General features: G+C 48.0%; 1 protein-coding gene across 1 annotated transcript in view; it reads right to left on the reverse strand.

Annotated features, from left to right (window-relative positions):
* Positions 1-3,976: 3,976 nt before the first annotated feature.
* IMMP2L (inner mitochondrial membrane peptidase subunit 2) overlaps positions 3,977-15,274 on the reverse strand; it is a 650,984-nt gene continuing 639,686 nt past the window's right edge. The window contains exon 7 of the mRNA XM_066238932.1: positions 3,977-4,591. Coding sequence (XP_066095029.1) covers positions 4,472-4,591 — 120 coding nt within the window. The 3' untranslated portion in view covers positions 3,977-4,471. The remainder of the gene's footprint in view (positions 4,592-15,274) is intronic.

Consider the following 15,274-nt stretch of genomic DNA (forward strand, 5'->3'; position numbering starts at 1 on the left):
GGGCAGAGGAAACGTCAGCAAAATGCAAAAGCAGGCAGGCATTGGGCCGGGAGAACATATTTGCCATGAGGAGAGAGAGGGAGTTGTGAATGATCCCCGGAGGGTGCAGATACCGGGAATATGAGAAGGTGGGAAGAACCTTCCCCGGAAAAGAGTCACTGCCCAGGTAGGAAGCAAACACAAGTCGTAAGGGACCGAGTGGAAAGACCCATCAAATGTTGCTGAAAGGTGAAATAAAATGAGGGCTGAGAGCGAACTGACTCGGGCTTATCGGAGGTCTTTGGTGACCTTCAAACGAAAAATCCCGGCTGAGGGGGCGGGGCCACGGCTTGCGTGCATTTGGTTGCAAAGGGAATGTTAACCGAGGAACCAGGGACAGAGCACCTGGGCATCTTCCTAGGGAGAAGATGCTTTCTAGAAGGAGGAGACATCCAGGCCAGCATGTGCCAACTCACAGGAAGGTGTTGCCGGGTGGGGAAAATCCCAGCACGTCCTATGCCGATGGGCATGATTATGAAAAAGGGGAGACTAATGATACAGGAGAAGAGGGTTCATTCATCCCTGGAGAAATGTCCTTGACCAGGGTGAGAGGGCGTGGACCCAGCACACAGCAGACAGAAGAGAATTCCTACAGACGCCCTGTTGACCCCCAGTAATTTGCAATGCAGTTCAAATTTATCTTCCCAATCATCAGTTGAACTTTCTGAAATGAAAAGGTGCATTTTAATTAGTTCATGCGTAAGAACGGGCAGGCAGCAGAGTACGTGGAGGCAGATACAGAAAGGTTGTCATCTACGGGGGTGGCCGCCTGGTGGAGACCTTGTCTATTCCTCACATGTTCTCACTAACTCGGGAAGCAATGTCCTCAGTTGAGAGTGAGCATTAGGAGAAGGTATTAAACGTCTCATTAGGAGAGAGGAGACAGCACGGAGCAGTCCTCTAAGAAGGCGAACGGATGGATTAGACACATACCGTGGGAGAAGGGAGACGTGTGATCGTTTGGAATGCAGACGGCATTGTTACCTGTGACGTCTCTCCGGAGAGGAAAGTCCTGTATGAAGAACGCAGCGATGGTGACAGTGTGAGAGAACTGGTGAGCTGAACTGCTCTCGCAGAGAGGAGGAGAGGGGTTGGGGTGACCCGAGGGGGGAAGTATGTATGTTTAGGGCTTCCTCTCTCCTCGTTAACCTTGGAGAAGTCACGTTTCACCCAAAATAGAGGGGTATCTATCTTGTGAGAAGAAGGGAAAGTAAAAGGAGAAAGCTGGGTTGGAGAATGTCAGTGGGGCCTGGCTGTTGTCGCCCTTGGATGGTTGGGGATGAACTCTCTTGTTCGGGTCCCTATGTTCTTGGTGTGAACTCCCAACTCTCTAGGGCAGGGGTCCCCAAACTACGGCCCGCGGGCCACATGCAGCCCCCTGAGGCCATTTATCCAGCCCCCGCCGCACTTCCAGAAGGGGCACCTCTTTCATTGGTGGTCAGTGCGAGGAGCATCCGCATCCTGTGCTCCTGGAGTACTGTATGTGGCGCCGCTGCAAAGCGCTGTTGCTCACGTACAGTACTACTTCTGGTGACACAGGATGCACGCGTCACGGCTCCGGAAGCACGTCATATCACTTGTTACGGCTAGCAGTGACAAATATGGAACCGGACATTGACCATCTCATTAGCCAAAAGCAGGCCCATAGTTCCCATTGAAATACTGGTCAGTTTGTTGATTTAAATTTACTTGTTCTTTATTTTAAATATTGTATTTGTCCCCGTTTTATTTTTTTAATTTAAAATATGTGCAGTGTGCATAGAGATTTGTTCATAGTTTTGTTTTTTTTATAGTCCGGCCCTCCAACGGTCTGAGGGACAGTGAACTGGCCCCCTGTGTAAAAAGTTTGGGGACCCCTGCTCTAGTGGGTGAATTTCTGATTTCCTGCTGCAACAAACTGGTAGAGCACCCTCCTCTGAGGCTCTTCCTAGGGCTGCATAAAGACGTGCTCATCTCACGATTAAAGGCGTGCAAAGCAATGGCGAAGTGACCGCGGCTTCCACAGAAATGTCAGCGAGACCAAACTAATGGGAAAAGCCAAGCTGAGTCTGTCATCGTGTGAGCTACGTAACACACACTGTTCCTCCTGACTTGCGCACACCGTGGTGAGTTCACGAAACGCGGAGCACAGCAGGCTGCCGTGGTAACCGTCACCTGTGTGTGTGTCTCCCTGGGAACGCTGTCACCTGCGTTTGCCCACCCCTGTATTTTCCCCAGGTGACGGAACCCCTTCCCTTTGTGACCTGCCAAGGGAAAGTTCCCATTCCGTACGTAGTCTTTCCGATGGTCTAGATACCAAAACGTGCCTAACGGTGTCTTGCACGGGGGCAGTTCAAACTGCAGTGACCAGCTGGCTTTGAGACTGAACTGCTTCTGTAGAAGGTGTGTTTGCAGATCTGGCCGTTAGAGACCTTAACCTCTTAAAGATGCATCCAGTCGTCTTGGCCCAAAGCGGAGCTGACCAAAGACCTCTTAGAAGCTGTCCTGGAATCCTTCTCTACAGAAACCTCTAGATTAATTAACCTATGTAATTAGGGTAGACTTGGTTGTGCTCATGAACTTGCACACTTCAGTGACGTGATGCAGTGGGTATTTGCTTCTTGCTCCCTTAATAGTCCTTGGAAAATGCTCAAGTGGAGTTGGCTATCTTTAGGTGGTCATTCCACGGCCCAGACGTTTTCCATGGTGCGTGACCCTTGGGGATCTTATACTCATGGATGTTGTAAAAAGCACTTATCTTCTCTCCAAAGATTTACGGTCTTGTATTAATAGTCTAAGTGAGAATGACACAGGAAGTCAATAAGGCAGCAAGGCTGGTAACCAGCATGCCTCTCGGGGAAATGTCAGTTTCTTCCACAACAATAGTATAGAGCAGCTACTCCAAGAACCCGTCTGAATGCTCTCTACCTTGCCCCCCCCATTTTACTACCCTAACCCCCTCACTCGTGGTCCCCAGACATTCCTACGTTCCAGCAACTAAAGGGTCAACCAACACCCTAATGCACTCAATATTTTATACCTAACCCCAGCGGATGCACTTTGCCAAGAGGAAAAAAAAAAATTACAAGTCTTGAAATAGCAAAAAGTATCGATCAACCTGAAATAAAAGGTTTGAGCATGAAGTTCGAGTTGGGGAAGAGAGTGAAATGGAATCGAAGAATTGATCAAGGTAGTCGAGACCCAGTGAAGGAGTTTAAGCCTGTCTCCTCCTAAAACATTCATTTTGACCAACCTTCGGACATAAGCCCTCACTGATGTTTGCTGAACAAGATACTGTGATGATAATGAACTATTATTAGTAATGTATGCTGTTTTCTTTTTGTTTGTTTTGGTTTGGTTTTTTGGGGTTTTTTTTGTTTTGTTTTGTTTTTTGCTGTTGCGCCTCTGTTCCTAAGAACTAATCATTCTGGATCCACCTGCTCACGACGGTTGGTCCTTGTCTGGGATTCTAGCTGCGGATGAAACGGGAGCGAACAGGGCGAGGCAGAGACCCTGACACAGGTCCTTGGCTGCCATCAGCGCCCGCCTCACATCAGTAGAAGAAAAACTTCGTAAGGAAGAACGTGCGTGCTGCCCGCTGACCTCCTGCTCTCTGCACGTACGGTGCTCATGTTACAACGCTGTGCTCTGGGCGACGTCAGCCTCCCAGATGCGACCACCGAAACACCATTGGGGTAAGAACCCTATTGGTTAATCTGGAGGGATTTTTTTTTCCCCCTCATTTCACCAACTAGCGAGCGGGTCTTGACAAAAATGTGTTTCCTCATCAATGTGAACAGTCATGAGATCACTCGGAAGCTTTTCATTAAAAAGGGGCCCCTCAGAAGGGTTTGACTGCATAGAATTATGGGTAGACTTGGTCCCCCAAGAGAGATGATATTCCTCATGAATGGACGTATAGGTTCAATGATATAAACAAACCAAAAAAGTACCTGAGCAAATCGCTGTTTTATTTTTACATCACAGTTCACTGTTCACCCCAACCTTGTAGATGCTGTCAGTTACTATGTAATTAACCACCAGTATGTGTGATAATATTTATCTTCCTGGTTTGAAGAGGAAATGACATTACTCAAGTAGTTACTTTTATCACATATTCATTTCCATGTTTTTTTCAGCTAAGTGCCCAGATCAAACCCCAACAATCAACAGAGTAAACATGCAGAGGAGCAACATCGCAAACGTACCCCCCTATTAAACAGCTGGGAATAGAATTTTCATATTCCCAAAGGTCGGCATTTAAAAAAAAATTTTTTTTGGCATAAAACAATAGGGCATTACAGTTCACCACAGAAATCAGGTGCCGTTCAATGCAGTTTAATAATTTAAAACTGTTGCATCATGTTCACACGTCAGAAATGATTCCCGCATGGCGTGGTCTTGTTGGGAGGTCCCTCTTCCCGCGGCGGGCGGCATGGGCAAGTCGGGATGGTCACTCGTCCTCACGCTGAACCGGCAGGCGCTCTGGGGGCAGCATGGATTCCAGCCTCTGCCAGCGCTCTGGCGGCCACAGGATATGTGTCGCAAGGGCATGCAGAAGTCCCAGGGAGACCTGAATCCGAGAGAAAGAGACACAAAGAAAGCCAAAAAAAAAAAAAGACATTATTTTGTAAGGCATCGTCCTTATTATCTTGAAAACAGAATTTGATCCGGGTCTGGTCTTCCAAGGGAAGGGAACGATGGAGATTAAACGGACAAGACGTCCACATGGCGCCTTTTCTGGGGTGCTGTCTGTATGCCAGGGCCTTTCGTGCCCACAACCCTTGGCCATAGGCACCGACATCATCTTCGTTTTGCATCTGAGAAAACTGAGTTCAGGGATGGTCAAGGACTTGTCAACAGTCATCCAGCGACCCAGCGGCGGAGGCTGGCTTCAGTGACCCTCAGCTGCAGGGTCTGGAGCCGTCACGCCAGCCTCAGCAGCCTGCTCGCACAGACCCCCGGGGACATAAAGCTGGTTTCCATACTCAGAATTTCCTACGGAGTCCCCGCTATCTCAGAGAGGCATGGATATACAGAGAATGACAAAGAACACTGTCCCACCTACTAGAAGAGCATTAGATGTGGGGGACAGGTGGATGCCTCCACAGAAGTGCACGGAGGGACCCGAGGGCAGTGCTCCTGGAGAAAGGCAGGATGGGGAGACGGAAGGCAGTCAAGTGTCATGATCACGGCAGATTGCACAGAACCCCCACCAGCAGAGATGCTCCAGAATGGATGGGGGGGGGACTTTTCTCCGAGGGCTTAAGCCGGAGCCCTGAAAGACATCCTCAGGCTGGCTAAGGGACATCATCTGTAGTGTCCAGAAGAGTGTGGCATGCCTGATTAACATGCAGATCGGGGCCCTCTCCTCAGACACACCTATCCACCAGTCAGCGGCAGGGCCAGAGTCTCTGCATCCTGGTGCTCATGTTGCTGCCATCAGATAGTCTAATGCTAGCTATTGAGACGCTCACAAAACACACTCAGGTTTCAAGCATCTATTCATTGAGCGCTAGCTAAGAAGCAGATATGACGTGTCCATCTTATTTTCAAATGCCCTTCCTATAAGTTGGAGCTCCACGGAGACTAACAAACAACATTGCTTTCAGTGAAGGTATTCTATTTACTAGCATATGCATTCAAAAAATCTCATTGCTCAGAGGAAAGAGTCCACTGTCAAGGGAGATACTCCGGAAAGATAACCAGACACACATTAAAAGAAGAAAACCTTTACAACAACTTGAAATACAAACAGAATAAACCCAAAGGGCACCAAGAAGCCCATGAGCCCAATAAAGAAATTTTTCTGCAACTTGTTACTTTAAAAATCAAACCTATAGGCACTTGAAAATGTTGTACAAAAAAATCGCTCTATTCACTGAAATTCACCAGTTATTTACACCCTGCTGCCTTTGTTCCTCTCTCATGTGGGTGTGATTGTCTGTATTTGTACACCTGTACTTTTTCTCTGAACCAGTTGAAAGCTGTCAACATCATGTAGAATTTACCAGGAAAGAAATACTTCAACATGTTATTTCCCCTAAGAAGTAAGACTTTTTTATCCTACATGAATACAATGTAGGATATTTAATAGCGTAGGATATTTCTTTTGTGTGTGTGTGTGTGTGTGTATTAAAATATTTAACAAAATACTATATTCTTAATATAAGCCACTATTCAAACTTTTCCTATTGTCCCAATGTCTTGTAGAACTATTTTGTTTTTAAAATTATTAATCAAGGATCACAAATTGTATCATCGTTGCCATTGTTTTGCTTCAGTTTACACTTAGTTCACGATAACCTACAGTCCGGGCCAGCTACCTTGCAAAATGTTCTACATTGCCTGACTTTTTCTCTCCTGGATAGAGTCAAGTTAAATGTTCCTGGCAAATCAGGAAGCACAACATACTAGCCTGTCCTATCAAGTGTGACCGCTCGATGAAGATGATGTCGACCACAGCTCTCCATCGTAAACTAATCATTCTCCTTTTGTAGTTAGGCATCTGCAGGATTCTTTTTCAATTAGAGTTGGCATACAATGTGATGATATTAGTTCCAGGTATACAACATAGTAATTATTTATATAACTTAAAACGTGATCGCCCTGGTAAGTAAGTTGGTTCCGTCGAGCTGTCTGTTTGGTGCCAGTACCACGCTCTGTTGATTACTATGGCCTCGTAGTAGAGTTTGACACTGCACATAGCCATTAGAATACTATTGACTAATCCTTATGCTGTATTTTACAACCCCATCTCTGTTTTTTTTATAACGGGCAATTTATAGTTCTTCATCCCCTTGACTGTCTTCACCCATCCCCCAAACACCCCTCCCATCTGGTAACCGTCAGTTTATTCCGTGTATCTATGAGTCTGTTTCGTTTGTTCATATTATTATTATTATTATTACTTTAATTTCTACATATAAGTGGAATCATAGGGTATTTGTCTTCCTGTGACGGCTTATTTCACTGGGTACAGTGCCCACGCGGTCCATCCAGGCTGTTGCAAATGGCCAGGTTTCCTTGTTTCTTAAGGCTGACCGGTATTCCATTGCACATGGGTACCACTTCCTCATCCATCCGCCTGTCAGTGAGCACTCACGTTACTTACGTAGCTTGGCTATTGTAAATAATGCTGCAATGAACATCGGGGGTGCACAGAACTTTTTGAATGAGTGTTTTGGACTTCTTCAGCTAAATAAATATACCCTGAAGTGGAATTGTTGGTTCATATGTTGGTTCCATCTCTAATTTTTTAGGGTAACTTCATAGTGTTCTCCCCAGTGGCTGCACCAACTCACAATCTCACCAGCAGTGCCTGAGGGCTCCCTTTTCTCCATCGCCTCTCCAGCACTTGTTGTTTGTTGATTTATTGATGACAGACATTCTGACAGGTGTGAGATAATCTCATTGTGGTTTCAATTTGCGTTTCTCTGATGATTAGCGATGATGAACATCTTTTCATGTGTCTGTGGGCCATCTGTATTTCCTCTGCCTGTTTTTTTCAACTGTTCTTTTTTTGGTGTTAAAATATACAAGTTCCTCATATATCATATTTTGGATATTAACCCCTTATTGGATGAATCCTTAGTGAATGTCTTTTCACTCTGTTGCTGGTTTCCTTTGCTGTGCAGAAACTGTCTAGTTCAATGTGGTCTCATTTGTTTATTTATTTTTTTTGTATCCCTTGCCTGAGGAGACATTTAAAAAGATATTGCTAAGAGTGAAACCAACGAGTTTACTGCCTGTTTTTTGCTAGGAGTTTTACAGTGTCTGGTCTTACATTAAGTTAATTTTTGCAATATAGTGTAAGAAGGTGCTCCAGTCTCCTATTTTTATATATATCTGTCCAGTTTTTCCAAAGCCCTTTATTTAAGAGACTGTCTTACCCATTGTAAAGTCTTTCCCCTTTGTCATAGATTAATTGACCAAATAGGCGTGGTTTTATGTATGGGTCTCTGTTCTGTTCTATTGGTCTGTCTGTATTTTGCCAGCAACATGCTGTTTTGATGACTAGGGCCTCGTAGTAGAGTTTGATATCAGGTATTACAAGAACTCCAACTTTGTTTTTCCTTCTCAATAGTACTTGGTCAATTCAGGGTCTTTTGTGGTTCCATACAAATTTTAGGATTATTTGTTCTAGTTCTGTAAAGTACACCATTGGTATTTTGCTAAGGAATGCGTTTAATCTGTAAATTGCTTTGGACTGTATAGATATTTTAATGTTGTTAATTCTTCCTACCCACAAGCACAGTGGAACCTACCATTTATTTGTATTTTCTGCAATATTTTATAGATTTCTGAGTACAGGTTTACTGCCTTGGTTAAGTGTATTCCTAGGTTGTTGGTTGTTGTTGTTGTTTTGATGGAATTTTAAATGGGATTTTCTTATTTTCTCTTTCTGATAGTTGATTATTGGCATATAAAAATGCAACTGATTTCTGAATAGGAATTTTGTATTTTATGACTTTAATTCATTCATTCTACCAGTTTTTTGGTGGATTACTTAGGATTCTCTGTGTAATATCACATCTGCAAACATTCTTAGTTGTCCTTCTTCCTTTCTAATTTGGACTTTCATTATTTTCTTTGTCGATTGTTGTGGCTAGGACTTCCAGGACTATGTTAAATAAAAGTGGGAACATGGCCCTGGCCGGTTGGCTCAGCGGTAGAGTGTCGGCCTGGCGTGTGGGGGACCCGGGTTCGATTCCCGGCCAGGGCACATAGGAGAAGCGCCCATTTGCTTCTCCACCCCCTCCCCCTCTCCTTCCTCTCTGTCTCTCTCTTCCCCTCCCACAGCCAAGGCTCCATTGGAGCAAGGATGGCCCGGGCGCTGGGGATGGTTCCTTGGCCTCTGCCCCAGGCGCTAGAGTGGCTCTGGTCACGGCAGAGCATCGCCCCCTGGTGGACAGAGCGTCGCCCCTGGTGGGCGTGCCGGGTGGATCCTGGTTGGGCGCATGCAGGAGTCTGTCTGACTATCTCTCCCCGTTTCCAGCTTCAGAAAAATACAAAAAAAAAAAAAAGTGGTAACAGTGGACACCTTTGTCCTAGTCCCCATCTTAGAGAAAAAGTTTTCAGATTTCCATACTTGAATGTGATCTGAGATGCGGGTTTGTCATATGTAACCCTTATTATGCTGAGGTATGTTCCCCTATCCACACTTTGCTGGGAGTGTTTTACCGTAAATGTGAACGTTGGATTTCGTCAGAGGATTTTTCTGTTCCTATGAATATATGACATGATGTTTATTCCTTATCTTGTCTATGTGGTGTATCACATTAATTGAATTATGGATATTGGGCCAAACTTGCATGCCAGAAATAAATCTGTGGGATGGTATTTTCAAATATGTAAATACCCTGTATGTCAACATTTCATATAATCACCTCACTGCTCTCTGAAGGAGGCTGTTCTCTATGTAAACCATCTAATAGTTTTAACAGGCATTCACCGTCTGCCTTAATTATTATGTCGAGGGTTACAATATAGTGATTTTCCAAATGTATTATTTTTTATATCATTCCTTTCTTAAAAAAGTGATTTCCTCCCAACCCCAAATGCTCTATTTTAATATAAAACATTCTTTGTTAATTCAAAATCTGTTACTTTTGTGTGTGTGTGTGACAGAGACAGAGATAGGGACAAACAGGAAGGGAGAGAGATGAGAAGCATCAATTCTTTGTTGAGGCACCTTATTTGTTCACTGATTGCTCTCTCATATGCACCTTGACTGGGGTCTACAGCGGACCGAGGGACCCCTTGCTCAAACCAGATGACCCCATGCTCAAGCTGGCGACCTCGGAGTTTCGAACCTGGGTCCTCTGCGTCCCAGTCTGACGCTCTATCCACTGCGCTACCACCTGGTCAGGCCTCTGTTACTACTGTTTGGTTGGTTGATTCGATGCTCAAATGTCTTCAGTTGGGCGGGGGGGGGGGGGGTTGCTGACTTTGGAGATGTCTCCATCAGCCTGTGAGCCCTCCTATACTTTATGGTACTACTTGATGTCGGCGGCTTGCCTTGGACTTTATTAGTGATTCCAGCAGAAATCCCACATCTCTTTAAGGAGCCCTGGTTTCCTTGAACAAAGAATGCCATTTAGAAACCGAAGTCCGGTATTCGACCTAGTCATGACTCCTGAGGGTATTCATTTTCTACACCGTTTCAAGGGGTCATGTGACAAACCCAAAGTGATGTGCTCCTCCCCTTCCCCCGTGACATACATCTGTCTCCTCTCTTCCATAGTGAGCGTTTGCGCTCCCCGCAACAAAAACACAGGTACTATGCTGGCCTAAGCCACACACAGGCCCGGCAGCTCCGAGGTCAGCACACTCCCAACGCAGAGTCCCTGAGCAAGAACAGCACGATTTCTTGGCGAGGATATTGGAACACACTACACATGGTGAAACTCCTAGAAATCCGAGATCAGATGTCTGTCCTCAGAAGAGAGGCACGCACTAACAAGATCGAATCTCCCCGATGGTGCCCGTGCGAAGAAGTCTCTTCTGTTTTTGCCAAAATGACCCCTCATCGTCTGACTCTGATGTCCTTGTAACGTGGTGACAGTCTGCCCCTGAATCAGACAGACAAAGACGGGTAACCTACCCTGCTCACAGCGCCAACGGTGAGGGCAGAAGAGGGTCACGTGGCAAAACCCGGTGTCCCTCGTCATCAAAACCCCTAGAGGCAGGGGCGTGGCATGTGGGGGACCCTCAGTCATTTTTTTTTATGTTTAAATATTCTAAAATGAGTGGTTTTAATAAGTTTACAACCCGCTCAAAAAGACAACAGGGTGGACACAACAAACACATCTGTTCAAAAGCCCTAGAACCAGCATGTGAACAGTCATGGCCTTCAGCAACCAACGTGTCCCCGCTGAGAAACGGCCTTTATAACCTACATGGGGCGTGTTCTGCTAACGGGTGAAGCCGCATGCAGAAACAAATGAATAGATTTCCGAAGTAGAGAGGAAAGATGATCGGAGAATCAAGAGGAGCAAGTATGTTAATGAAACTTCCTTTTGTTAATGCTAACCTATAAGTTGCAATCAAAGACACACATGAACTTTTAAGACTATCACTAAGTCATGAAGGCGGAGTTTGGAATTAGACAGGCCTGGAGTCTTCCTGGGCTGACGGCCATGGATAAGCGATTTTCATATCTCTGTGTCTCAGTTTCCGGGGCTCCAGAATGTGAATATTAATAGTACCTGAAAGGCTCACTGTTGTGGACGAAGAGGGGATACTGTCAAAAATCTAGCCGAAAATAACCTCAGAGCGTGATCTGATCACTCGTTCCGAACTGGGCAGGTCATGGTGGGTAGTCACACCCCAGGCATATAACTTCTTTACCGGGTCTTATTTGTGACTTGAGCAAGCCCTGTCCATTGCTTTTGTGAATCTATGTTAACGCTTTTACAGTAAGCTCTGACCACCCTCCAGAGAGCCCATACTCTTGTGACCTCTCCGCTGCTCCAGCCCCCGCCTTGCCTTGCTCCCCCCCCCTTGGCCCCGCTAGGTACTCTTCCTTCATTCCCTCCTTAACTGCCAGTTCCCAGAAGCACCTGCAAACTGCCCTGTGTTTGCCGACTGCCCAGTTCACACATCCTCCGTTCCGGGAGGCTCCCCAGTACCCTTGCCAGGACGTTTTCTCTGCTTGAATTACTCAGGATGAAAAAGACAAGGTTGGGATGGGTGTGTGCTGTTTGCAGCTGAGATACCCGACTGACACAGTGCCATGGAAGTACTAGAGCAAGAATAACGTTAAGGAAATTAGAAATTAAGTCCAATGCCCATCCCCACAGGCAAGGGGACGGAGGCTCGGCAGTGCTGCCTGCAGACACCGGGGCGGTTGGGGCTGGGGTCCATCCTCGCCCTGGCTCCCAGTGTGGGGCCCTTTTCACACTACCTGTCAGTGGAGCAGGTGGACAGCCCTGGAAACTGTAATGTTTGGCAAGGGGCCCTGTACCTCCAAACCTGCTTGTACCACAGGGAAGAGCTTTTCTGCAGGCACTCATTACAGGCCATACACGTCTACGTCAGTCTGTCTGGGGGTGGGGGAGGTGCTGATTTGCCTCAAGAGGCCATGTCACAAGCCGCCCAGCTGCAGGAACGGTTGCCGGCAGTGACCAGAATGCCAACGCTCAGGGCAGCCAGGGGGCGATGTCCACGTGTGTGAGAGACCCTGGGAAATGAGGGAGCGTGATTTCTGGGCACTGCGCGTGCACCCTGAGCCGCTCTGACATCTAGGGGCTCGCTGAGAGGTGGCGGAGGCTTCAGCCATCTTGGTACTCCTGTCTTCATGGGGACCCTGCCCCGCCTTTGAAGTCTTTGCAGGCAAATTCCGGCCATAGTTAGCCCACTGCACCCAGTGCCAACTGGTGTTAGAAACGACAGTTCCAATTAGATTTTCCTGTTCCTTCAAGTGCTTTTTGGGCCCCTGTCCTCTTTAACCCAAAAAGACAATTGTTTCGTTACTTTACGTTCAGGGATCAATTCTTTAGTTTGTTACTTTAAAGATATTTTTAACGCAAGGAAGTAAAGGAAACATCTCAACCCAAGCAAACGAATGATGAAGGGCGAGCATCCTCTGTTGTCATCGACGACCCTGAGGGCTCAGCGTCAGCGGCACCCCGGCCGCCTGTGCCCCCTGAATACCGTCCTGTACTGATGTCCCAGGGAAGGAGCGGCCGTCGGTAGCAGAGCGCCAGGGGCGGCAACTTTGGAGTCAGAAAACCGCGCTGGGACCCAGACTCTGAGAATCAAGACCTGCACCATCCTCCGTCCAGCCCGACTTTTCTCTTTGTGAAACCAGAAACCGTCCGTCCAACTCTTTCAAATTCCACAGAAGGGAAGGGTGTGAAGGGACAGGGGTCTAGCACAGAGCCCGCCACACGCTCACGGCTTGACAGCCCCACAGCATGCCAGGCGCAGGGGAGGCCTCGGGGCTCATGCGCTAATAACCAGAGAGAAGAACACGGGGTGCTGAAAACAGCGCCGCTCTGTCGTGTCGGGTCGGGTCGCTGTGAACTGTGCTGTGTCCCGTTAGGACACTGGTAGTCAACCCGGTCCCTACCGCCCCCTAGTGGGCATTCCAGCTTTCATGGTGGGCGGTAGCGGAGCAACCAAACTATAAATAAGAAGATAGATTTAACTATAGTAAGTTGTTTTATAAAGATTTATTCTGCCAAACTTAGCGAAAATCCAACATAAAGTACTTGGTAAGTAATTATTATTATACGCTTTAACTTGCTTTACAAATTTTATAAAATAAAGTTACTTCCCTACTTTATAAATCACCATGACTGTGGATCCGGTGGGCGGTTAGAAAATGTTACTACTAACAGAGATACAGAAGTGGGCGGTAGGTATAAAAAGGTTGACTATCCCTGGGTTAGGAGTTAATGCCTTCGAGAAAGAAAGATCATGTTCAGTTAGCTGCGATCCTGTTTTTTTTTTGTGTTTTTTTTTTTTAAGTATAAAAATGGCTGCAAGAAATCTTGTTCCAATAAATTTCCTTCTTAGGAGCTCTATGTACAATAGCGATAAATCATGGTTGCTGTTAATGTTTCACTTCGTACGGAGCTGGAGCGCGAACCAGACGAGCGCAATAAAAACAAAGTCCTGCGGATGAAGGTGCCCCGTGAGAGCCCCTGCAGTGACGGACAGAGGTAGGTGGGGGCTCCACTGCGGCTTTAAATCACGGGGGTGACAGATCACAGAGCGGTCAGCTGCTTTTATGGACACGGGCAAAGTTTCCTCCCAGCCCTCCGCAGCCTGTTAAAGGTCCGTTGGAAGAGTGAGTTTTCTTAGCGGAAATAAGGAAATAACGCTGCATTTATAAACCGCCCCGGTTTCCGACCACAGACTCACTCCTCCACCCCCGCGGGCTTCCGTTCTCTCTGCTGCTCAACGTCACCGCGATCTCGGAGCTCACCAGCCCTGCCGGTGGCCTGTGGCCTGTGGCCGGTCTCTGCTGTCCTCTCCCGTAGGCAGCCCTGCTGACCGCTCCCCGCCAGAGGGCCACCCTGGCCGAGGACCTGACGCCCCTTCCGAGTGTTCTGAACACCGGACAAGGCGGTGCCGGGCATCATCACCCACATTCCTCCCGACACCCTCCCCCGCAGGAGGCGATGGCTTCTCTGTCCTCACCTCTTCACAGGCTTCCTCCCAATATCCCTCCCCAGGAGGCGATGGCTTCTCTGTCCTCACCTCTTCACAGGCTTCCTTCTGAGCGCTCATCTTCAACGGCCGTCTCTTCAGCTCACACTCCTCTGTCCATACCCTCAACCCCACAGACGCCAGCCTCAGCCTCTGTCCTGACCTCCACACCGGCTCCTCCCCGGCCTGTGGGGCACCCCCACACACACACACCCGTGGGGTCTCCTCCTTCCACAGACAGGATGCACCACCTCAGCCCCCGTGCCTGCAGGTGAGTGTCTCACGCTGACTTCTCCATGGAGGGACCTCCCTCCCCCTGGCCCGGTTTCCCCGGGGACCCTGGAGTCACAGCTGGAGCTCTGTCACCCTTCACCACTCCGCCCTTTCGTGGTCCGATTTCTCGGTCCCCTGCTCCCTTCCCTCTCACTGCGGCATGCGGACAGGTCCTGACTTCCTCCCGCACGCGCCCCAGCCTCAGCCTTGCTTCGGGCCCACAGCTCCACACGCACCCTGGTACCGGGTTGGTTTCCTCCTGTGTGGGGTCAGCGGGGTTGTTCTCCCGATGCACACACCTCCGTGGTGCATCGCTGCCCACCCACCCAAATACAGGGGCACAGCCTGGCTTTCGAGAAGTGTCCCAGGGCTGAGCCTGCCGACCTGCCTTCCCCTTCTCGTCCCTCACTATTCCTTCAGCACGTAGCCTCCACGAGCTCCATACCAGGTGTCTGACTGATGGCAGTGCCCACCACAGCGAGAGAGCTACTGCCCTACGTGCCCGGCCAACTGGGACAGTCCCAGTAATGGCCTGGTCACTCTCCATTTGCGCACTGCTCCTGCCAGCTTTGTAGGTGTTCACCATTGTCGCCACCGCCACACCCCGCGGCTGCCTGTCCCTGGCTGCTCAGCAACATCCTCTGTAGAGCTCTGTTCCACCCCGTTCAACTGTTACCTTCTGCACTGTGAGATGTGGCGTTCTCGCTTCCCCAGATGACATCAAGTTCTCCGAGGCAGAGCTATAAAGTTCTCTGAGGCAGTGCCCATGTCCTATTCAGCTTTTTATTTCTTGAAGTACTCAATGTAACATTTGTCGTGGGCA

Source organism: Saccopteryx bilineata, chromosome 7 (assembly GCF_036850765.1).
Source record: "Saccopteryx bilineata isolate mSacBil1 chromosome 7, mSacBil1_pri_phased_curated, whole genome shotgun sequence".
Lineage (NCBI taxonomy): Eukaryota > Metazoa > Chordata > Mammalia > Chiroptera > Emballonuridae > Saccopteryx > Saccopteryx bilineata.